Here is a 25,465-nt window from a genome sequence, read left to right as displayed (position 1 = left end):
AGAAAAAGCTTGAGTTTACAAGAAATAATTACCAACATTTGAGATTTGGATTTCACGAAACCTTTGAACATGAATTTTGAGATTAAAATTTGCAAACTTTTTTACAAGAAAAAGTTTGCTAGAAAACATGGGAATCGCAAACTTTCTGTTTCACGAAGACCAGAAACTTGAAAGAAAACATCGAAATTACAAACCTGAAATTCCAGTGGTCCTGACGTTCGGAATTTTGATACTTTTTGTGCAATAATGCAAAACAGTCATATATTTAGAACAACTATGAGTCGTTTCATGCTCAATTTTTACTTAGCACACACCCTAAGAAGCAAAATAATCGGTATTAAAATATCGTCATGTTTTGTCATTCGCGCGCCATAATTGCATTCAACAGTCTTCTGCTGTCAAATGTTTTGCGTGTTATTTTCTTTCAATAATAGGACAATGTGAACTATCATTTATATCTTTTTCCAACAGCATCATTATTTATAATTTAATTAGGCAGCTTTTGACATGAATACTAGACAAAATTTGATAAAAAGAAGCAATATCTTTAGCATGCTATAGTTCTTGATTAAAAACATTTTTACTGTTTACAAGTTTATTTGCAAACATTTTCTTATCGGAGGTGCCACTGGCGATGAAGCTTAGTGAAATCGGTTTTTACGTAGTTGGTAAAAATACTTATGAATTGTAAACTACAAACACTTGTAAATACAAGTTTTTAGTGAAACAGGCCTCTGACTGCATATTTCAGCTCACGTGCTTTTATTCATTCTTCGCGCGTGAACTTTTATCATAAAAAAATTAAGACTGAATGGATGACCTAGTTCAACCAGTATTTTGACCACTCCAATATCGGTCGTGCGTTGCCGTCAGCAATACACGTTTACCGCCGTCGCCGTGTTTCACCCGATCTCGCAACACATTTTGTTCTGGTCGTTCTCGGTGTAATACGTAATCATTCAGAGCCACACTAGGTAGACTACTAGAACCGAAATTGACCGTTCTTTCCAACAAGGGGTCTCTCATTATCGTAGGACATACGGTTTCGGAGATAAAGCAATATAAGTTAGGGGGCTCACTTTTTTTGGAACACCCTGTAATATTTCATGGATGACGTGGGGATAGGCAGTTATGTTGTCTGTATTATGCGCCATTGACAACCCGACGACTATTCACTTTCTGCGTACCTCTCTATCTCTAGAACGCCATTCGCCAGCTGTTGCTCTTCTCAAAGAGCTTGTCGTCCCGTTTGGGGTCGAAGGTGAGGAGCTGAGTGGCGCCCGAGCCGCCGGTCAGGTGCGGTGACAGCGTCTCGTATATGCTGTCCCGGGACGAGGAGCGTCTATGCCGCGGTCGGCCCGAGCTGTACACCAGCTGCTGCTGAGAGCCGCCGCCAGTGCCCTGCAGTGGGAAGTCGTGGGCCGATAGCGTCGAGTAGTCGTACTGCAATCGTCACACGTCACTCGTCAGGGGCGTCCGTGCAGCGGGGCGGGACCGTCACTGGGGTGCGTGGGTGTCGGGAGGTCACTAGTCAGGGACGTGCAGTAAAGCAGTGCGAGCGAGTGAACCCGACGATGGAGTGCATGACTATTGACTATTGACATTGGCATTTATGAAACTAGTTATCTGCAAGCATGGCGTTTTTAATGTGCCATAATCATTCATTTATCAAAAAAGAGGAGTATCTTACTTTGAGGTAGGAATAGGGAAATCATGTCAGCCAATTTGGAAGGATAGTAGCCGTTTTCACGACGGCCATCTGGTACACATTTGGTGCACATCGGGTGCATATTAGGTGCATATTTGGTCAAATTAGGTTTCGTGACTTTTAGTAGCTATCAGCTAGGGTTACAATTATTGCTTATACGCCTGCTTTTATCATATTATCAGAGAGTATCATCGATTAAAACACTGAAATAAATTCATAGAAAAAAGATATTTGCTGTAAAAGAGATTAGGTGCAGATTTGGTCAAATTAGGTGCACTCGCCGGATAGCCCGTCGTGAAAACGGCTAATTTGGATCCGAACCAATATGCACACTCAGCTGATGACTCGAAAAAGCGGGAGAATAGGGCGTTTAGCATAGATGAGGGGCAATGGTATAGTTTTAGCTGTGGTCTAGTCTATGTGACCCTTCATAACTGCAGACAAGACACCGCCTTTTCTATTCTATAGTACACTATAGTCTAGCTATTCTACGGTGTTCAATCCAGTTAGGTACATGCGTATCTACAACTTGCATAAAAAGCACATTCGATTTGTATATAGTCGGACCAGTGAGTTGCAAACAGCCGGGACCAGCAAATGAAACAGGTATATAACGATTTAATACATCTCGATGCTCGTCGTTTTTTTCCTTCAATTTTTCTCGTTAGTATGTAGTTAACCGAAAATAAGTGCTGGTCACAGCGGTTGCAACTACCTGGTCTGCCATTCGCAATCTCTACCACCTGCCCTCTCCAGGCCAACAACACTCACCGCCATGGACCCCCGGGACCGGGGCCTCGTCGGGCCGTCGTCATCGACAGGCGGGTGGGGCAGCGGCGTGCGCGCGCTGCGTCCCATCGGCACCCCGACTGGTGGTCGTTCACCAGCCACCGAGTAGGCGGGCGTCATGGAGCGCAACACCTGCGGCGGGAACGGTCCGCGGCCTGCAGTGGGGGGGGGGGGGGATCGGTTAGTGGGGCCTGAGGGCGATCAATGATGGAGTGGGGGTGACTGCTTAGTTTTTTTTTCTATTCTAGTACCTATTGAGTTACTGTTTAACTACAGTTTCTTTATTCGATAAATTTCACTTACTTTTAGCTCGTGTTTTACATTATTATGGAAATTATCGTTCATAAATGTGCAACTGTTTGCTAATAAAATGCGAATGAGTTATTACATAAAAATAAAAGCGTGGTTTCAATGCCTTGCATCGGGATCCTCTACCGATATGGCACAGCTCTAGCCTCCAGTGACTCTCAACACACCTGCCCTGGCGAGGTTCAGACTGGCCGGGCCGTCCTGCAGTGTTCCCGGCAGGTTTGGCTGCGACGCGTACAGAGGTACACCTCCCCCTCCGTACAGAGGCTCCGGCTGAAACGGGGGAAGAGCGTGAACTTCGAGCCACTCCCATACAACGGGACAATATTTTGATGGGGTGAGTGATGATGGGCGATGTTATTATAGCTTTGTTGCGGCATTATTGTTATGCTAGTTGTTATGGTAAATACAACTTTCGTAGCATGGTGTTAGGACTCACCGGATGCGCACCAAAAGAGCAGTGAGCGCTGCATGAAATAACACGTAATATGATTTTGTTAAAAATGTTAAGCTTAGTCCAACTTTATGTCGAGTTATGTTTGAGCTGTTTTGCAAGAAGAACCTGGGCTTACTTAAAAGGTTCGCATCACGTTTAAACATATACAATGATTGTTTATATTTGGAAACGTACTACACACAGAAAAATATTAACACCGTTAGCGGTGTAATTGCACAGTACATATCTGAGCACTTGAGGAAAGTTAATTTAGTCCCTTCCCCGCTTACATTACTCGCGCTTATAAATGAACACCAGGAAGAAGGTAATAGAACACTGTTAGGAGGGTTGGGTGTTTTGCTACATGTAGTAAAACACCCAACCCTCCTAACAGTGTTCTATTGCCTTCTTCCTGGTGTTCATTTAGAAGCGCGAGTAATTTAAGCGGGGAAGGGACTAAATTAACTTTCCTCAAGTGCTCAGATATGTACTGCGCAATTACACCGCTAACGGTGTCAATATTTTTCTGTGTGTATAACAGCCCTCATTGGGGAGAATGGGAGCTGCTGAAACACATGTCAGACATGCCAGATTAGATCATGTCGCGGGCATCCAGCCAAGCCCTGCCAAAATACATTAAGCGTTCAGTGCACCACACATTCATAATGCACGTCAGTTCTTAGTTATCAGATGTTATCATCTCATGTCAGGCAGTTAACGTCCATCAACAGTCAACACATGCACGCCCGTTAGTCGTTCGTTTTGCTGTTTAGTTTATCGCGGTCGTCCTGACGCCCAGCGACATTGCGCCAGCTCTGTTCTGTCCAACGGTCTACCGCTGGTCGCTGTTCGCTTCTGGAAAGTCCTTTCCTCAGAGTTCCCTGCCGGAGTGTCGCCGAGGTTCCACCATTCGCCACCGCCGCTTCAAGCAGACCCAGGGCGCCGCCGCCCTCACTCCATGTGCCTGCCTGCGGTGCCGTGCGTGCCTGGTGCCTGCATGCCCTCACATGCGCGCGGTACTAACTTTGTCCGCCCGAGAGGCTCTACGGGAGGCATGCTGGCCGCGCGGCCGACGCGGGCGCTCGGTGCGGCAGCGGCGCTCTCTCGCCGGCAGTGGCAGAGCGGGCCGACCACTGGCGCTCGTCCCCGGCCGAGGGTTAGTACTAGTAGTTGGGCCCGGGTCCCACCAGGTGTCTCCATAGTCGGGCGAGGGGGTCGGCGGCGGCCCGACCGGGCGGCTACTAACTTTTTCCGCTCCGCCGCCGAGCGTTTTCTTGCTGGCTCGGAGCCGGGCCGGCAGCCACCAGGGGCCAGCTTTGGGCGGCGTCTGGCGCTGCTGCGGCGGTAGGGACAGGGTGCGGGAGAAGGTCTGCACGGGCGCGCCGCTGCCCGAGTTCCGACGGGAGCGCGGCGCGGCCACCTGCACAGGAGTCAGGATGTACTCGAGGGAGGCGTGCACGGGGGTGGCGCGGCCGCGCGCCAGGGATAGGTGCACGGCGCCCGGCGGGTAGCGCCGGCCCGTCGACCGGGTCGAGTGCACGGTGCCCGTACGGTTCAGGGCGGGAACGGACGCGTACATGGAACTGAACGGAACCTGTGAATGCCAGAGGTCAGCCGTCAGCTGGTGAAACGGTCGGTTGTCGTCGAAAGGAGAGAGGTGAGAAGCGCTGCTCAGAGAGTCAGAGAGCGGCAGAAAGGAGAGTCTGAAGTTATACACAGAGAGATTAGTCGACAGAAGAAGCAGCGGACACAACACTGAGCGAGATGAGTGGCGGTTAAAGTGAGTAAAGCACACACAAGACATCAGGCGGCACCGCCATCACAAACACAGCTACGACACAGAAACTACGTGCGCCAGTGAGACGTGAGTCGTCCGTCGCGTGCAAGTCTATGTCACAAATATATACAATGGTCCAATCCGGTGGTGCGGTCGGCTGTCTCCAGCATTGAAGGGTCTATTCTCAAGCTCCCGCCCTGTCCCGCACCAAAATCCGACCTGCCACCAATCCAACTAGTGAGTCGTACGTTGCCGTATTCGAACTTTGGACCAAACCTGAACGATGTCGTACTCGTATCCTCGTATTCCTGGCTACTTCGGATAAACGGCAAGATTAACCCGCGAGTTGCTGGGGGGGGGGGGCGTTAAACGCCCCCACTTTTTTCGCTGGGCCATAGCATAAAAACGGCGCGCCGCAGGCGCGCCAAATTTTGGGTACCTGTAGGGAATTGATTGAAGTTTATTGTGACAAAGTTTCAAAAAAATCGGTCGGAAAATTTTTGAGATATCGAGGTTTTAGTGACGTCATGATTTCTGAGTTTTCGACCAAAAACGGCATATGTTCAAAAAATCATATAAAATCACAGAAAAGACATACAGACATGCCGTAAACGCCATTAGACTGCCAATACCATGATCAATCAAATGGCTATCTTCGATTATTGATTATCGTTTAGCATTTTCCAAAATCTTGAACTGAATCTTGGCAATTTTTCGTGACTACTTCACGACCATGATACATGAATTTCTTAAATTGAACTTTTTGAGTCAAACACGTACACATATGATAAAATGAATGTCACCATCGTGCTCTACGCCCCAAATTACCTATAAAACATGTGTCACAGGCTGCGAATATCAGTTTTGATTTTCGGGCATATGTGCCTACCCGGTTGACCTGACCTTGACCCTGACCTATGCTTGACTGACCCCTATATGGAGCTGACACTCTTGTAGGCCTTATAAGATGGATTGTGCACCGTTTTGACAGAGTTTATGGCGAGAGGCGCCCATTGTGAAGTCCTGAAGTCCATGCTACTGAAAGCCGGATTTCAGGTGTTTGACCTGACCTTGACCCGACCTGTGACCTCAAAATTCAACTTTAAAGTACTCATCTGAAGCGTCTCGTCGCGCTCTTTCGTTTGCCGCCTCGTGCGTTTCGCTGCGCCTTTTGGTTCTCGAGTTATCGGCTGTGGGCGTTTAACGCCCCCCCCCCCCCAGCAAACGGTGGGTGGCGAAATACTATATATGGCCTTGGGCGAAATACCCCAGCAACTGCCGGGTTAAATCACTCACCGCGTACAAGTTTTGGCGGCCGATGGCCTCTGCCATTTGTGCCCACCGCAGTCGTTCTTCCACGCCCATCTGGAAGTTGGCGTGAGCAGCCGCCGCTGCTGAGGGCTTCATGAAGGAATACCCGGAGGCGGCGCCCAGGGTGCCCATCTCGACCTTGGTGTGACCCTGGCCCTTGTGCCAGCGTTTGCTGAGAAACACGGAGAGATAAGTCAGGAGACATTGCTAAAGAGCTCTGAGATCCGGTCAGTGCTAGAGAGAATGATAAGCGATTTATCGTCCTCGTTACGTAATGCACTCAACTCAATGTTGGTTTTATATGTAAAGTACAAGGCGGGAAATTCGCATCCAACAAACGGAACTTCGCTCAAACAAACGTCAAGAACACGGAAAAGGTACAGACTTATGGGTTATGAAGAGCTAGGTCCTTCAGCTACGATTGGTCGAGGGCAGGCTCAAGGCTGGGCATCTGTCGAAGACAAGCTGGTCTAATCGTGCAGAAATTACAAAACAAAAGTGCACCTACCTCCACTTGCAGAGGCAGATGAAGGTGGCGATGATGATGACCGCTGCTGCGGCGGTGGCGCCGAGGGCAGCCCCCAGTACCTCGCCGTCAATTTCACACTGCGCTCCGTAGTACGCCCCGCGACACCTGACGGAGAGAAATGGACGGTGGGATGTCAAACGGGGCACAACTGGTCTTCATGTTACGAAGACAGCAGAGATGAATTGTCTGCTTGAGAAAAGTCACTACTTGTGAAAGATATTCTGAGATTTTGGGATGTGAACACGTAATGAGAAGAATTACGTAAAGTGCACATCTTTGCCTCGGAAAACATAACACCACTTTGTGAAACAATATTATTTCAACAGAGAAAAAAAGGAATAGCTAAGGCCAGGCTTTTGTGGATTAGCAGGAGATCACTGCAACAAAGATAATCTGTAGCCATCGTCTAAGATTATACAAAAACCGTACTGAAGATCGGAAAAGTCAGTGAAAGTGCCATAAACCGCCAAATCCTTCTGCCCACATCCTTTCATTTTCACAGACATTTTCCCTGCGCTGATCTCATTGGGCAAAGCACGGTTCTCGTATTTTCCGGCAACCGCGCGCGGGGAGCCCGCAGAAGATTGCGCAACAAGCACTGGCCGGATCTCCGCGGGCGCTGCCGCTGTCTGGAACGTGACTGGATGACGCACCCCGGCCGCACTGGCGTGAGGAAACACCGCTGACCCACTAATTCCAGCGCACAAGGTCACCGGAACAGGATCATAGGTAACGCAAGTGATACGGAACCGGACCCAGGGATGAGTAGAAGATATCGGCGCATGAAACTGAAGACGGACGGGAAGATAATCTCATTAGTCATTAGCTTGTCTCAGACGCTCCGAATTACAGAAACATGTGGCATGTGTCTGTTAATGATGTCGACTATGTCGTGCCACTTTAGGACGGTATGAGATGATATAGCGTGTCACGGATTTCCGACCATATCAGGACGGTATGAGCCTTGAGAGACGTTAGTGAGGAAAGTGAGACAGGATGGAGACAGGATAGTGAGACCAAAGCGAGACGAGTGACACATGATGGTGAGACACGGCTAACTCACTGGCACGTTTTTTCGCCGTCGAAGATCTGGCACGTGCCCCGGTCGCTGCAGTAGTCGTCAGTGCAGGAGTCGCAGTAGCGACCCGCCTTCTGTTCGTCTTTCCGGTATCTGTCCAGAAAAGGACCGGAAGAGTGGTGAGTCGTTCAACTGATCGAAAATATAACAAAACAGGCAATTCTGCTGTCTCAAATCTGTATTATATTCTGGTTATTTATAAGATTATTGACCATTTTGACTGCAGTTTGTGTATTTTTCAAGTAAAACTAATCCACGGAGACTGACACACGAACACTGGCGGATCCTGGGGGGGGTCCACGGGGTCATGACCCCCCCCAAAAGGTCTGAGAGGGTCATTTGACCCCCCCCAAAAGCCGAAGACCTAAATGCGCTATAGACGCCGTCTTGCATGCTCAAAATCACCTGTCAAACACTTCTGAGCTAATACTTTTGTTTTTCTGGATCGTGTTGCGTGAAAAGGCGTATTGAAGACCAGAATCTTACTCGTTTTTGTCTCAACCGTGCGAGCACCAGGGGATGATCCAGGAAAACTCCAAGGGGATGGTCATGAATTTAATTCGTGGTGCCCCTACCTATACGCAAAATTAAAAACTCAACGGATTTCGGTCACTTAATTTTGGTGATGTCCTATTTTCATTTTTTATTTTGTTTGTTTTATTTTTAGTGCCCCTGGGCCCTGGCAGGTCAAAATCACGTCTGAGGCGAAAGAAATTCACGGGAATCCCAAAAATCACGTCAGGACATTCAGGGCCCTCTGACCAGCCTGACAGCTAGGGCCCTTCTTACTTCCTGGGGCCTCCAGTGAATAACCGCTAGTGTCTGTGTCTGACCGCTAGGGCCCCTCTGACTCCTCAGTAGGTAGGAGGCCCTCTGTAGAGGAGGTCCTCTGTAGAAAGGAGGCCCTCAGTAGAGAGGAGGCCCCCTGTAGAGAGGAGACCCCTTTAAAGAGGAGGCCCTCTGTAGAGAGGAGACCTGCTGTAGAGAGAAGGCTCTATGTAGAGAGGAGGCCCTGTGTAGAGAGGAGGCCCTCTGTGGAAAGGAGACCGCCTGAATGCAGAAGGCCCTCTGAAGAGTGGAGACCCGCTGTAGAGAAGAGGCCCTCTGAAGAAAGGAGGCCCTCTGTAGAGAAGAGGCCCTCTGAAGAGAGGAGGCCCTTTGCAGAGATGAGGTCCTCTGGCTCTTTGAAGAGAGGAGGCCCTCTGTAAAGGAGGCCCTCTTAAAGGGAGAGACCCTCAGTAGAGAGGAAGCCCTCTGTAGAGAGGAGGCCCTGTAGCTTCTGTAGTTAAGAGGCCCTGTGAAAAGAGGAGGCCCGCAGTAGAGATCGGTGGTCCTCTGTAGAGAGGAGGCCCCCTCTGTGTTTTGACAAATGTTTTTGCAAATTTTTCGCGGCGCTTCGCGCCGCCGATTTATGTACATACGTACAGGTCAATACGAAATCTTGACTGTAATTACATAAACCAACCGTGTCAAATTGAATCAGAATTCATATGTGTGCTGTAAAGGAACTCCGGCTTGTACTGCAATGCTAAAAGGGTGGTAAAATTTGTGTTTTGGAGCTGTGTTTCGACACATTCTTTTGCAAATTTTCTCGGCGCTTCGCGCCGCCGATTTATACACCAATCAATAAGAGAGAAATAACAGTGACTGTAATAACACCAACCGTGTCAAATTGAATCGGAATTCATATGTGTACTGTGAAGGAACTCCGGCTTGTACTAGCATGCTAAAAAGGTTGTAATATTTGTGTTTTAGAGCTGTGTTTTGACAACTTTTTTTTGCAAATTTTTGCGGCGCTTCGCGCCGCCGATTCATACACAGGTCAATAAGAGAGATCGTGACTGTATGCTACTATTTACTAATGCATTAGGCTAAAAGTGAGGTAACTATATCTACTTCTGGGTTTTTAAGTCGGTCGACCCACCTCCCCCCCCCCCCAGTAAAAAATCCGTGGCGACGCTCCTATATAGGTGGGTTTCACTAACTAAAACTACTGAGCCGAGTGACTTACGATAAAACTTCATCTTATAAACGACGAAGATCAAATGTCATTTTTTGATCTCGACATACTCGCTCCCTACCCCCCCCCCCCGGTCGTCAGAATTCATTCACCAGACCTGGTATGTCGGCCGACTGGTGACCCCCCCCAAAACGACCCCCTAGATCCGCCACAAATTGTCAAAGAGCGAGCCGCCAATGACGAATTTGTCGTCACTGACTGACCTGTCGTCATATCCGGACTTGCACCTGCAGGTGAAACTGCCGAAGACGTTGCTGCACTCGGCATTCTCGTCACAGTCGTGCTGGTCAGCGTTCTCACATTCGTCCAAATCTGTACGGGATGGAAATTATCCGATGAGACACTATAATGAGAACTGAACGAAATTATCGCCTGTTTTCGTGAAAATGAGGTTGTTGTGAGTATCATCGGTCAGGAATAAGGCTTGGTAGGATAACCAAAGAATACTTCCACTTCTGGGAAAAAAATCATGCAATGCAACTTTGTGACCAACTGAAGACACATGATAATGACGCCAAGTGTAAGCCACCGCCCCCCCCCCTCCGCGCTCCACCCCTCCGCTCACCGAGCACTCTCGGCACCGGACTGCTGGGTCCCTCGACAAAAAGGCTCGAGTCGCCTATGAGGTTGTCGTTGGCGCGGATGGCACGGTTCATCTGGCGCTGCAGCTCGTCGGTGACCTGCTCGCGCCGCGTCTGCGTCGTGTCCAGCAGGCTGACCGTTGTGTTGAGCGCCACGCCACCCCGCAGCAAGTAGAACGACGTCACCTTGTTGCCCATGTAGATGTCCCGCATCGTGGTGCCAGACATTGAGGTGGTAATCTGCGAGAAAGGGCAGACATAATTAATCATAGATTCGCTTTTGGTAGCACACAAAACGGTACCAGTGATGTCCCTTGAATAGATCTGGAGAGCAATAATGAAATAATATGCTCTTCTTCTAAAAATGATTATTTCGTAAGCGACATATATTCATTCCAAAACGTCTTATTATGACGTTTAAACGCCATTTTTTGGAACGCCAGCGATAGGAAGTTCGGAACAATGGCATGGCTCAACGGCCGTCTTCCAGCGGCCCGTTTCCAATATAACCGCACCTCAAACCGGGCACTATCGTAGACAGGTGCTACAGCGTACTCACAGCGTGTTCGGCATCCCAGGCGAGTTGCTGAAACACCTCCGAGTTGGGGTTGCGGAGCGCCGCCTGCCAGGCCAGCCGGCTCTCTCCGATACCGTCCACCTTCATCGTCATTACCACGGAGACCACGCCTGCGGGGGGAGGGGGTGTCAGAAATGCGGAGGCTGAATTCAGGGGACGGTGATGTGCCGACATACACAAATGGATCGTTATATAACATATATGACACCCTAGTCAGCTGACATGACTACTGCAACCGAGTGGAGAGGCCTCCCTAAAAAGCATCGGCACCATTTGAATTGGTGACGAGCACCAGCTCTGCCTCGTGTCCTCCGCATCAGCACCTCGCTTGTCTAACAGCACAAAACCTGTCTGGTATACCTACGACTGCGCAGTGACCCAGTTGTCACCACTGATCAGCCCGTGACTGGCACATGAGGTCCTGAACAGCCTCTCACCGTCGTCAGACCAAGCAGTGCTGACCTCTGCTGGGTCAATCCAACCATCAGCCCAGTCCCACGACCCCCAAATGGAACACTCACGTTTACAGGCTGTGCGCGGCCGGAGCCGGTTAAACCCGGGACGGCAGTGACACGAGGACACACCATCCTCGGTCTTGCAGCGCTCGTTGTATTCCCGCTTACACGTACTGTCGTCTCCGACAATGCAGGTGTCGATTCTGGTGAAACACAGCAGATCAACTATAATTACAACTTCCGAACATGTGCTAAACGTGAGCGAGAACACGCAACGGCCAGAAGGCTAATGCGGCAAAATAAACTTTCTCTTCCGTGCTCTCTTGTAGTTTAGCTAGATAAGTCCTATGATAACTGTAACAAGTACGTGGAACTAAGCTGATAAGAAGAAAAAATAGCGCTAGAATTGGACGTTCTTATGTTATGTAAGCAGACAACAGACGGCTCGTAGATCTATGTGCGCAGACTAACCGAATGGGCGGTGGCGACGGTCGCCGCCGCTGCCCGGGGTATATGGATGCTGCCTGCTGAGGCCACTGCTGCTGCTGCTGCTCCGGCTCGGCAGCCGGCTGCTGGGGCCACTGCGGCGGCGTCTGGTAGCTGGGCTGGGCGCTGGGCCGGTAGCTGGGCTGGGCGCTGGGGCGGCGCTGGTCGGTGCTGGGGCGGCGCTGGCCGGAGCCGGGGCGGCGCTGGCCGGTCGGAGGGGCGCCCGGACCCAGCCCGGCACCCACCGTCTGCAGCGAGGGGCCACGGTCAACGGAGTGGTCGGTGGGGATATTGTACGCTGAACTTCTCACCACAAATAAACTGCTGAGTTTTTGGAGTTCATTTTCCACCCAATGCTCAAACAGATATCTACAGATAAAAGTGACAAAATAACTGATACGAAAACGGAAATGGAAATAAAAAAGCTTGTAAAGGCATCACCATTCCCTATCTTGGTTATCAAAATCACGATAAAAACGTGCAATCTCCCCGAAACTCCTTAGATACCAAGAAACAAGATATCCCAGATCTCATGTGGCTCTTATCAGGCACACCCATCAGTTTTCCGTCTGACCTGGTAGGTGCCTCCGGCGTTGGTGTCGGTCGGCGCCAGGTCAAAGTAGGTCCGACGGCCGTCGATCGACACCACGTTGTTGACGGCGTCCGGTTCGGTGATGATGTCGCCCGGACCGCGCAGGTTGTTGATGTCCACTACGAACGACACAGACAATTGTTAGTTACAGGATAGTTACAGGGCCCACTGTATGCGCGTATAGAATTTAGGGGTCGTCCCATGAAAAATGGCCGTTATGCACAATAGTTTACAGTCTTGTAGTACGAATTGCGGGTGACTGATTGCATAGCATTTGACCTATAACCGGTTTTATCGGAGAAGCAGCATAAAAAATATAACGCTCGTGAGACGAGGAAAATTTAAGCGAAGGAATACGCTGACCGTGGAGCTAGACCACTGGCTAACATCTATTTCCAAAATGAGCAATTTTTCGTAACAATAAGATCGAAGCGTAAAAACGGCACCACGGATGTAGCTGGTTATCAGAGACAACCAAATGTTGCGACTCGAACTCGACTTACCGGGTATGACGTAGGGCTGGCCGGAGGGCGGCTGGGGCCGCGGCGGCCGGCGGACGGGACCACCCCCGAAGCCGCCCTGCGCCGCCGACACGGTGATATCGAACACATCCCCCAGCCGCTGGGCGTTGATGACCTGCGGCCGGCCGATCTGGGGCCGCGGCGGCCGGCGACGCGTAGCGTCCACCACCACTCCGGGACGGGCGTCCAATACAGAGCCGGGGAAGGTGCCCGTCGGACGGGACGAGAGTGGGGGCGTGGCGGACGAGGACGGCCGACCGGGCCTCGCGGGGCGGTCCCCGAGCTCCGGTGGCGAGCTCTCCGAGCCCGACAGAGGCACATTGGCCGTACTGGGAATCTCCACCCAATCGTCCCGTGTGGGCGTCTCCTGGGTCGGCTTCCGCTCAGGGACCCGCTCAGGGGTCCTCACAGGTGTCCGCTCAGGGGCCTTCTCAGGGGTCCTCACAGGTGTCCGCTCAGGTGCCTTCTCAGGGGCCCGCTCAGGGGTCCTCTCTGGCACCCACGGCCTGTCCCGCACCGGCCCCGGTCCCGGTAAGCGCAGTGGGCCGTCAGGCGTGAGATCGCTGTCGGCAGGACCGACCGGTCTCGGCGCCGGGGTTGTCGTCACGGTCTCGTCAGCCGTATTTTGCGGTGGGGTCGCGACCTCTTCCGGTCGCGGCGCGGCGCTCGGGCGCGTTGTCACCTCCGGCCCGGCTTCCGTGGTGGTTTCTCGCTCCGTCGACTCGACTTTCTCCTCGGAGCTTCCTCCGCCTGCGCCACCCTCCGCTACGACCGCCGCCTCCGTCGTCTCTGCCTCCGTGGCCGGCGGCGGCGGGGGCGGTGTTGAACTCGGAACAGCAGTGGCGACCGGCGCCGCTCCGTTCGTCGCCGTCGACGAAACTGTCGACGGCGACGGCGTGAGCGTCGGCGTCGCGCTGGGCGCCTCACTCGACAGCTGATCTGTGACGACCGTCTGTCTCACTGAGGTGGCCACCGTCGGCGACACTGGGTCATCTTTGAATGGCACCAGCCTCTCGGGCAGAGGAATACCGACGGCGTACGGCGCTATCGGCGGTCTCTGGGGTCTGTTAGACGGCGGCGGAGGGGGCCGCTGGCCCGGCCGCGGCCGCAGCGGAGGTGGCAGGTGACTCGGGTACGGCCGCACCGCCGGGCGCGTCTTCACTGGCGGCGCCGGTCGGTTTTTCACCGGCACAAACTGTTGCGGCGGGCCGCGGTTGTTGATCCGAGTCGGCAGCGGCCGGTCGCCACCGGGCCGCGGCCGGTGGCGGTTCGGTCCCCGATCGGGCGCGCGGTCGGCCGGAGGGCCCACGAGCCGCACGTTGTCACCCAGCAGACTGATGATGCTACTGAGCACGCTGTTGACGTCCGGCTTGCTCTCTCGGCCGGTGCGCGGCTCGGCGTCGAAACTGGCCTCTGGCTGCCACGGCGAGGCGGCCGTCTGTCGGGTGGTGGTCGCTCCAATGACGGTGGCCGCGCGAGCCTGCCGCTCCGGCTCGACACGGTCTGAGGTGTCCTGAGTACCCCTCACGGACGGCGTCACTGAGCGTCTCACCCGGTCGGACGGCTGCACCAGCGAGACAGGCACTATGGACAGCCGCTGACCTGACCTGACCTCCAGCGGCGAGAGGTCAGCTGGCGCCCAGGCGGCCGGCGAGTCCGATATCACAGTGGCACTGGTCAGCGCGGGACTGGTGTCCCCACTGACCCCGCCCTCCACAGCACTGTCTGATGAGGCGGCGACCGCGCCTGCCGCCACCGTATTGTCTACAGCACTATCTGAGTGTTTATGGTCACTGATATCATCACTCAGTTTCAATCGGTTGCGAACCGGCTCTGCATTTGAGGATTCTCGGGGATATTCCACGAGTGTTCCGTCTATGGAGGACACGGCTTTTCTTTGTGAGTTTGTTGAAACGTGACTGGCTTCCAGAAGACCTGAAACAAAAAGAAACGTTTTTGTTATTGTCATCGAGCAAAGCACTTATACTGGAATAAATGTAGTGAGACTGAAATTAACAGGCAATTCACACATGGTTTGTGGGTGCCCAGGTCACCTCACAAAAAGACAAGTCACACGAATAATTATTCAGTGGGAACACATATGCCAGGCCATCGCACGATTTCTTCGCCGAATTTCCCTCGGTCCCTAACGCTGACACGGTTAATCCCGCCCAGTGATTACACGGCTGACCTCTCGAGACGCGTGGCCACCCCGCCTCCCAAACAACGGTTCACAGTCGACCCAGGCTGTGGTTTGGACCTCCCCGCTCACAATGCACCATTATTCGATAAACTCTGGTTTGAGCTCTGTTCATCCGCTTGTGCGTTCACAAGTCGCATACACAGGAGCGACCTGTGGGCGCGGGCCGACCGCGCGGCAGCGGTGATATGTTTTTGTTCGGGAATTGAGGTCGCCACTGCCGGTGACATCAACAGAGAACAGGACACGACCACCACCGCGATGGGAACTCGCGCGAGCCGCCACGGCACGACGGGTCGGTGGGCGGCCGCCCTCCTTATACGTGCGTGACACACACAGTACCCGATGCTACTCAGCGGTCAACTGAAGCCATGACAATGCAGTGAATTTCAGTCACATCGGCACTTACGCATCACTCTGCCACTGCAGTATTTCATTCATTTACTGCGGAAAATGGATTCAGTGATGACGTACACTGCGTTAATTCACATCTTAAATCATCTAACTCTTCTCTCGCCAGCACGCACATGCACGCGCCAGTCACTTATGACCGCATTTCTGAGTTTCGAGGAAGCCCGAGCGAGCGCGTGGCGTGTGCCCTCCGCCCACTCCAACTCCAAAGTCCAGGCCTCATCCTGGAGCCGCCCGCACTGTTTGACGGCTCCATAGAGCCGGTGTTGGGATCCGTTACTCTGTGTGTACAACACATGACGCTCCTCGCAGCAGCGTGTCGTATAGCGCGTGTGTGACGCAGAAGTGTCGGTCACCGCCCGCTGATATATAATACGCCGCACAGACGGTGAACGTTGTCCAACGCTCGCACCAGCAACAGCGTTGGCTCGTGGCCTTTCGATGTGGTTGACTGTGAGAAGCTCATTTTAGCTAGCTTGCCTAATTAGCAGTGATGCGCTTCTAATTAATTGCAAAAATATAAGAAATAAGCACTAGCATTGATAAGTGGATAGTCGACGGTGCTCAGTGGATAATGGATAGCCTGCACTGGGCAGATGTGGATACTGGACAGTAGATGGCCCGGGGATGATCAGCCGCCAGCTCGCACCAATGTGTGCCGCTCCAGATTGTCGCGTCGCTGGCCGTCAGTGGACAGAGCAGCTGTTCCAGTTATACCGGGCCAATGCCGGTCCAACACACCACCCGCGTGAGACTGGCGGTCCCGTTCCCATGGGCCTGACCGCACCCGCCACCGCCGCCGCCGCCTCCCCAGGAACTATAACGGTGAACGATGGCGTGTGCTCAGGTATAATCTATAGCTCGGCTGTATAGGATGATAAAGCGCTACACGCACTACGCAGCTCATTTCTTCTGCATAAATGCCACTTTTAAAACAAGAGCGAATGACTGTTACATCTTTTAATTGAATTTCACCGATTATCGTTTCCCTTTAACCCGCGCCCCGTTGGGCTCTGCCGAGCAACGCGCACGGTTGGGGGGGGGGGGCATTTTGCCCCCCCCTAAGATCTCGAGAACCACGCAACATAGCGACAAGCGGTAAACGGCGTTGGATAGCCCCAACGGGAACTACCTTATGACCCAATTTTATTTTTCTAGGTCAAACCGATGACGTCACAGGTCAGGTCAAAGGTCCAATTTTCACCGTTTACAGGCATTTCAAGAAATGCGTTGTAAAATAGAGTAAAATGCATTTCATTGAAAATCATCGATGGGGAAATGTTCTTCAAATACATATTTTGCTATTTGAGGTCACTGATACCAGGTCAGGTCACAGAAGTCAGGTCACGGGGGGTCACAATATGAAAGTGTCGTGTGATACATGTTTTATGGTCCATTTTACATGACAAATGCGATTATGTGGGTCAGGCAGCCTTTGGGGCCAGCTTAGGTCACGTTTTGGTCAAGGTTAGGTCAAGGTCAGGTCAAGGTCAGGTCAAATAAGGTCAAATTTCAAAGTTAATATTTTTGCATAAAATGGGTATCGAATGGATGCAGCTCGTCACGGGGAGTTTAATGGTGGTCTTTGTTTTGCCGTACCTGGTCTAGAATCGCTAAAAATGGAGTTCAAAAATTTGACGTCATCATTTTTGAACAGTTTTTTCGCTATAACTTGGCCAAAAAAACGAGATATCGATCTGAAATTTGGTATGTATATAGAAGAGCGCTGGGACTATCACATATATTCCGTTTTTTTTCGAATTTCGGAAAAATTTTGGATTTTTTATTAGTTTTTCTAAAAAATCAATTTTTTGATTTTTTTTGTCAAAAAACAAAAATTTTGAAAATCCGACATAGCAGTTTTGTAGCGCCGCTTTTTGTCTACTAGACCATATAAAGCACTTTGAAATTGCTTGATAACTATAGATTTGGTGAGCGTTTCGAGATTGCATGTTTTTTGCTCATTTTGCTCGAACATGACCTCAGTTTGACCTCAATAACTCCTGACCTAAGGTGACCTAAGACTTGAAATTTGGTGTGAAGGTGTCAAATTGATACCCGGGAAGGTACTGAAAATTATGCGGCGCTGCGCGCCGCCGTTTTCTTGCTATTCAGGAAAAACCACAGGGGGGGGGCAAAATGCCCCTCCAACGGAGCGAGGGTTGTGCTCACTTTCTATTGGTCAACATTTAACAGTTACATTTCTAGCGTAGTTTTGGGTTTCTATTGGTCCAATAAAAGGGCTATTTGCACCACTTCCATCCGGGTGACGCGCAGTAATGTTTCTTCGCGTTATCAGCCGTCGGAGAGAAAACCGCCACCGAGTTATCGGTGGCAATTTTTGCGACTTTAAACTGAAGTATAAATGACTTGATCATGAAACATTGGGTTAAATGTCATTTCGCTAAGTTACTAGTGGTGCTTGTAGTGAAGCTGGTGTCACTTCATGGTGTTTCCGCTTTTTTCACCGGCGTTAGAGTCTGCAGGTCAACACTCGACAGCCACTATCCCGGGCGTGCCCAGTCTTGCAAAAAAAAAAACGTCTTCCGTTATCAACCGGGGGAAGTTGATACAAATCTGGCTCTGGCAAATGCAAAAGTCTCTGCCACATCGTGGCCACTTTCAGCTACCTAACTTGGCAAATGTATTAGAGGTTACCATCAGTTTCCTTTGTTCGATACCAATTTCATCATTTGCACGTTCACTTGGTTTCACTGATATCGTTCACATTCTTTTAGGTGCAAATCGACTCGCTGCAAATGAGGAAATGATCTGTTTCTTCAGAATGATGTCATTTTCCTGTCACTTGGTGTTTGGTAATGTCGGAACACATTTCGAGCTCCTGCTGGGACCCATAATGTCAATGAGAACACCCACAATATGATTGCATCGTCACACGACAATGTATACAAGCCAGAAATGCCCCACTTGTCTTTGTTATCTGCCTTTTCATTAACAACGGGTAGTCGAACGAACAAAAGTGTGTTGTCATCGCACCTTGCCATGGGCTATGGAATGGAAGCAAGACGTCTTGCGTGGCTGAAGCTAAATGGGCTGGCGGCTATTGTCGAAAGAGGACATCGAAATGCATCACTGGACAATTTAGGAAGTCACGAAATCGGAATAATCACTTCCTCTATTACGAGTACTGAACTTCTGGCAAAATTCAATGATGCGTACATTTAGCTGCATAAAGAAAGATACCCAAAAAGATACAGGAAGTGGAGTTCGATCGGTCGGGTAACGAACAGTCTCAAGAAGATAGCCACCCCAGGAGCCACCCACGTGCTGGGGGTGGCTGACCCTGAGGCGGTTGACCACCGTCACAGACCTGAGACCACCGTCACAATCTGTGACTCTCGGTCCACGTCCGCTGTCCGTCACAGAGGCTGTTGGCCTGAGATATAGCCACCGTATCTGATTCACGGTGTCAGAACAAAGCCTTTATCCGGCACGGTTTCGACACCGGACCATTTGGCGCACAGCCGCGCAGGGGTCTGCCACGGCTCCCTGGGCATTGCGCAGACAGAGAGCCAGACTGCGTGCCATCAGAGGAGTTCGCAGCCGCCGAGCTCCCATCGGTCATCGCGCGCCTGGTAACGGACTCACGGGCTGCCTTGATGTATGCTGCAAATAAAATAGTATACCTATTGTTTCTTGTGTCTATTTTATCCATAGCAGCTGTACATACATGCAGAGAAGAATATTTACGAATTCGCCATATTCATTGCGCTTCTTGCGACAGCTCGGTTTATTGAGAATAATTGATGTAATTAAATGGCTTATGTTTAATGTCGGGCACAATACCCATAGCACTATAGGCATCATGTGGTTCGTTATTCACGTTGCCACTTTCACCTCAACCCTGCGTACTCCTAACGCCCTGGCACGGTGTGTCTAGGTTCTATGGTATCATTTTGCAGACACCGGCGTTCATGCTTCCCGTCGTCATAGACATTTCCGCGCGTTACATGTCTAAATCACCGGTAAATATCCTATGAGGATCATATCCGTGCTTCAAACATCATCATCTCAGCCCTGCTGCGTCACTGATGAAACCACTGACATCCACGGCCCACGTAACTTCAATGCTCACCTCTATCCTATAACAGCTGATGTGGGGAAGGGAGGGCACTCTCGGAGGGGAGGGTAGGGGAGGGGGAGGGTTCGCCGACGCACCCGTCCGCCCGCGCCAACTTTCACTGGCGAGACGGACCGGTCGCTTCCTGCGGCGCTCGGCCGGCGAGTCGGGCAGGGACGCTTTCTGGGTCATGCAGCGTGACTCAGAAACGGGGAGCCGAGGCTGGCGGCTGGCAGTGCGGACTGCGGACGGCCGAGGCTGGCGGGCGCCGGACGCCGGGCGGCCGGTGGGGAGGGTGGGGTGGGGCGAGGGGAAGGGCAGCGGTCAGCTGGTCACTGAATATCAGCTGACCGCCGGACCGGATGGAGTCAGTGATGAAATGCGGCAAAACCTGGGCCTTCAGTCGTAGCAGAAGGTGGTTGTCATCGACGCAATTCGCTGTTTTATACATAATAGTGACGAAATCGATCCGTCTTACCAATCATCCGAGGCCGCTGACATATGTGATCGAGCTCATTCTCGTTAGGAGCCATTAGCGGGGAAGATGAATAATGGTGCTCTGATTAACGTGCCTCATTTATAGATGAATGAATGATACAAGCTAAGTGTGTGTTGTTGGAAATGAATGTTCCTTTCGTGCGCAGAAAATGCCATTCGGCGCGGAGCATGTGCTGTTTACGGAAGTATATGAAAGCCCTGTATCAAACACGAACTGTAACTCTGGCGTAATACCAGCTCCTCAGAAGAGTAATTAGCCACATTGCGTGATGCTATAGACTCTCACCCAGAACTGAAGATGTGTTGCATGTCAGAGCTCGGCATTTAATGATACTTCCAGCGACAGATCCCTGCTTTCCGGTCCGACGCATAAGAAAACGCTGCCCCAGGCGCCTCGCTGTCGCGTGTGGAGGCGATAGCGACTCGGGAGAGCGGTCTAAAACAGCCACGGTTTCTCGATAATGCTTGTTAGATGGTCTGATTTGGGTGCTGTCCAGATTGCTGTGAAGAATATGGGAACATCAGCTCTCTAGCTGTTTCACATGGGAATTCGATGAATGAGAAAGTGTGTCCGATGTTCTCTCCAAACCAGCAGCTCGTATCTCTGCCCTAATCCTCCAATAAACTGTTGCCTCCCAGAACCAGCCGATCTGCCTTTCTGCCCCGATCCTTTTAGAGTCGATTGTCTCTTAGAACCAGCGGCTCGCCACACTGAAAAAATTTTTTACTCAGGCCAGGCATTACTCAGTAATAACTCATGAAGAAACTCAGTGAATACGATAGTGGTGCTCACTTATTGGCTGATCTAACTCACATCACCAGGGTGACTTCGTTATGCGTGAGTTCTGAGTGCTTAGTTTCGTGAATTCGAACTGAGTCGGAAATGAGTTTTGCTTGGGCAAATCGGGCAAATCTAGTTTCCTGCGCAATGCATGAGTTCTCGCGAATTCACGTGCAGTTGTGCGTGAGGTACCCCCGGCTTGAAGATGCGCGCATGCGCGGCAGGGTGAGTTTCCTGCGTGATGCGTGAGTTCGCGTGATGAGTATTATAGCCGTTGCGTTCGAAAACCGCGGCGCGCGCTTCAGTCCGTTGTGGCGCGGTGACTCGCGTAGTTCACGTTGAATTGTTGAGGCTATTGTGAAATTGTGCGGGAGAGTGCAGGAGCGGGGAAGGCGTGCAGCGAAGGATGGGACGGGTAAGTTATCTGTGAAGAGCTCGGTGATTGTCGATGAAGCTTTTATCAATCGCATGCGCCGCGGAGAACAGGGAGGTGAACTGATGGACCAGCAGACATTCCCCGCCGGCGTCAGGAGGTCGGTGCCAACCGTGAACGGCGGAGCAGATCGATCGAGAAACTGAGGGATACCTACCCGGCATAGTTCGAGAAAGAAGAGGTGAGTTATGTTATATTCAAATTTAACCCTTGCATGTGTGCGGCGTTTTCCAGCTTCTAATGTGTAGGGGGGGGTCGGTTGGACCCCCCCTTGCCGTTTGGTCCCTGATCGAGCTAGAGCTTCGCGGAAAAAACGAGCGTGTTGCCCGTGACGAGAGGAAGCCGATGATACCCAATTTTAAGGTCCTAGGTCATTGGTTGACCTTCCAGGTCAGGTCAATGACCCAAAGTCGGGAAAATCGGGACCTATTAGAAAGTCGTAAAATGTGGCTGCTAAGGGGGTTTTTCGGGGTACTGATCACGAATATCGTGTTAGTTTTGATCACAAATGATGTCTTTAAGCATTTAGACCAGGTCGGGTCAGGTCAGGTCAGGTCAATCAGTAGGCGTCGTGACGGGTATTCGTAGTACGTGTCAACCGCCTCTGACAGCTTCGTAACATGTTACGAAGGCACCAAAACTACTTCGTAAATGTTCAAATGGTTGTTAAATTCGAATTCAGCTCCAAAAACTAGCCTAGAAACATGTAAAACTCGAAAAAGTGAACCGAGGTCACCCGAGGTCACCAAAGGTCAATGACCTGACCTGACCTTCAGGTGACCTTGACAGCCACCCTAATGCATGGGAGCAACATCAAATCACATGTTTGAACGTTTGAAACCACGAAAAGCTTGCAAACGCGCGGCTAATGCGAGCCGACGTACGCCGAATCGCGATTCCGGCCAAACATGGTCTCGGAAAAGAGGTCACAGGTCAAAGGTCATTTGGGTCAGGGTCATGAAAGTTTCAGGGTAGGTGTAAAATTGATCAATGCGATGGTACTGAAAGTTTCGTCGCGATCAGCCGCTTTTTACGCGAGTTATTCGCGAAAAACCATGGGGAAAGGGGGTCCATCCGACCCCCCCTACACATGCGAGGGTTAAAAAAAACATGTTTGTGGGATAATGTTGTCCTTATCCTAAAAGAACGTTCATTTGACCCTTTTTACTTCTTTAAACAAGAACTCCGTCACGACCCGATGTTTTTTTTTTTTTTTTGGGGGGGGGGGGGGGGCGAAGGTTGTTTGAAGTCGATTCTTTCCATGCAGCATCCATAGGCACAATGTTAAAAATGTAAAATATTGGGGGACACGTCCCCCGTACCCTCCCCCCCCCCCCCGGTGGTGGAGCCCATGGTCTTAATTCCGCTCGCTGAACCGTTTAAGATTCTTTTGTCTCGTTTGTGCTTATTATTTTTCCACTGTTATTATTTTTTCCGACTGTTTTTTTTTTTAATGCCTACACACATATTTTCGTACACTATTCGATTTCAGCGAGCATTTTCAACCTTCCTTACATATTAGATTATTAGATACCGCGGCGAGACGCGTTTGGACGTGAAATACTTATTTCCATTACTGTTAAGTATAACACATTTTATGTGATTGTTTCAAGCTGATTTTAATATTGGACGCCCATGGAAGTGTTTTACGAGACTAAAACCCGACTGTTAAGGTGACCATCCGACCTTGACCCGCGCTGTGCTGGGTGGCGTTTTACGCCCCCCACCCCGCCCCCTCAGGTTTTTCGCGAATATCTAAGAACGGCGGCGCGCAGCGCCACCATTTTCGGCACACCTGCTCTGTGCTCATACATTTGTTTCTGCATATGAAGAAATTTTAGACCCAAGTCGTTCAAGGTCAGGTCACGTCAAATGACTTAACATCGGAAAAATTTCAATGGTCGCTGACGATCGCACCGTTCGCAACGTGCCATGGAAACCGTTCGATATTTTTGTCATTTTCGCTCAGGGAATTCACCGCTCGATTTCACACCAGTTTGAGGTAAAATGTCAAAAAAATATCGAACGGATTTCATTGTATAGCGTTTTTGATACTGTCCCATTACCATGTGTCAAGTATCAACCTTACGGCATGTATCAGGCGCGGATACAAGGGGGGGCCATGGGGGCCATGGCCCCCCCCTTGGTCGATTTTTTTTTTCAAAAATAAAATAAAAAGTTAAAAAGTTAAAAAGCTGAAAAGGGGGCCTCCTGAAAATAAAGTAGCCGAAATCCGATGAGTTTTTTTTTAACCTACCCACTTAGTTATTTCTTAGAAGACTAGCTGAGAAGACTTCTCTGTTAGAAGATTGGAAAGCTTTTCATAACTTGGAGGTCTCTTATACTCACAGAGATGACCACTTTTACAGGGCCTCCTAACCTGCACAGAGGGCCTCCAAGCCTGCACAGATGTTGAGATGTTGCCTGAACAGCTAGATAAGCTCAATAGACGCAGTTTTTTTGGGGGGGGCCCAACAAGTGGGAAGATGGGGCCTCCAACAGGTGGGATTATGGGGGGGCCTCCTGGTTTCTAATGGCCCCTCCCTTGGAGATTTTCTGGATCCGCCCCTGGCATGTATAAAATATATTTGCTAGTGCAATAAAACACCTCATATGTGTTCAGCTTGACGGTTTGGATCGACTGATATGCAACATGACCTGGTTAGGTCAACCTAAGGTCAAGTTTTAAATATGGCCTTTCAAGGTCTAATTATAGTTTATTCGTCCCGACGAGAGGAACACTATGCTAACGGCAAAATAAATGTCGTGACTCTTGAGTGGAAAGTATTACAGAAAACATTTTGGTAAAAACGGCTTTTTTAGAGTTTTTGCTCTCTGGAGGCTTAATTGTTGACCTGAGGTCAAATCTGAGATCAAACGCCAGCAAAAAAAAAAAGTCGAAAGGGCTTTTGACTGCATTTTTCCGCGGGCAGCTCTTTTGGTTCCGAGTTAAGCACCAGTTTTTCGAAAATATTGAAATAAGCAAAATTTGGCCTTTCCTGACCTCTGGTGACCTGGCTTGACTTGACTTGACTTACCCAAGACTTGGCTTGACTTGACTTGACCTTAAAATTACCCAAGTATTTCCTTAAATATCTTTAATGCTTTTTCGAAAGCCGCTTACGGCGTGTCGCTATACGTGGCCCAACCCCAACAGCCGAGTTAGAAGAGGGGACGTGAAGACGACCCCCTCCCCCCAGTACATCACGGTAAACTCAGAGCACCAGCACGGCGCGGTTTAACATTAATTTTGAGCTGAAGTAACTTGATAACTTTTGATATTTCAATCACCTTGCATGCCCTATAACTTCCGTTTCTCTTACTGGCAAAAGAAAATCTGACTTTTTTATTGTGTTTTCAGGGAACGGCCCATTGAGCCTCCTCTGCATCTTGGCGGAGAAGGCGTCAGTGGTGGCGTACACGGGTGACGAAAATTTGGATCACCCCTATCATAACAAGTCCGAAGAAAACGAACGGTGCCGCCTCATCGTGGAGCGAACGGAAGTCTTGTGGGGATCCATGGTTTGGAAGGGAGTCTTTTGCTGTGGGCGACGGCGCACTTTGTGCTCAGTCAACAAACGGCGCACAAAGTGCGAAACACGCTGTGGTTTGTGTGTATCCATGTGCTCCACACACCATTCAATGCTGAGCGCCAGCCACCTGTAGCCGCGAAGACTGAGGTCGAGAAGCTGGCAAAAGAGTGAAGCTGAGCTGACGTGGAGTCGATCCCCCCCCCCCCCCCCCGACGCAGTTTGGCGTGTGTCAGAATTTAAATACAGCGCAATGCGACCGTTTCTACAAACATGTATTTCTTGTAAGGGCTGGGGCGAATAGTGCAAGACTAGACGTTGGTCGGGCATGGTATAATACAGATATGTATGCTGGTTTTGGG

General features: G+C 50.6%; 1 protein-coding gene across 2 annotated transcripts in view; it reads right to left on the bottom strand.

Moving 5' to 3' along the window:
- The window catches only part of LOC122392606 (nascent polypeptide-associated complex subunit alpha, muscle-specific form-like), a 41,204-nt gene that overhangs the window by 2,415 nt on the left and 13,324 nt on the right, over positions 1-25,465 (bottom strand). Inside the window, exons 2-14 of one of the 2 annotated variants that reach the window (XM_043387660.1) lie at positions 13,152-15,104; positions 12,631-12,767; positions 12,042-12,304; positions 11,637-11,773; positions 11,098-11,225; positions 10,523-10,778; positions 10,161-10,269; positions 7,923-8,030; positions 6,839-6,964; positions 6,316-6,502; positions 2,974-3,079; positions 2,480-2,652; positions 1,188-1,443 (exon numbers count right to left, since the gene is read on the bottom strand). In XM_043387660.1, the coding sequence (XP_043243595.1) occupies positions 1,198-1,443; positions 2,480-2,652; positions 2,974-3,079; positions 6,316-6,502; positions 6,839-6,964; positions 7,923-8,030; positions 10,161-10,269; positions 10,523-10,778; positions 11,098-11,225; positions 11,637-11,773; positions 12,042-12,304; positions 12,631-12,767; positions 13,152-15,104 (3,929 nt within the window). In that variant the 3' untranslated portion in view covers positions 1,188-1,197. The remainder of the gene's footprint in view (positions 1-1,187; positions 1,444-2,479; positions 2,653-2,973; positions 3,080-6,315; positions 6,503-6,838; positions 6,965-7,922; positions 8,031-10,160; positions 10,270-10,522; positions 10,779-11,097; positions 11,226-11,636; positions 11,774-12,041; positions 12,305-12,630; positions 12,768-13,151; positions 15,105-25,465) is intronic. The other variant, XM_043387661.1, reaches the window with a different exon arrangement.

Source organism: Amphibalanus amphitrite, unplaced genomic scaffold, assembly GCF_019059575.1.
Source record: "Amphibalanus amphitrite isolate SeventyFive unplaced genomic scaffold, NRLGWU_Aamphi_draft 000493F_arrow, whole genome shotgun sequence".
Lineage (NCBI taxonomy): Eukaryota > Metazoa > Arthropoda > Thecostraca > Balanomorpha > Balanidae > Amphibalanus > Amphibalanus amphitrite.
The sequence above is the reverse complement of the archived record's forward strand: the minus strand, read 5'-3'. Positions and strand labels throughout refer to the sequence as shown.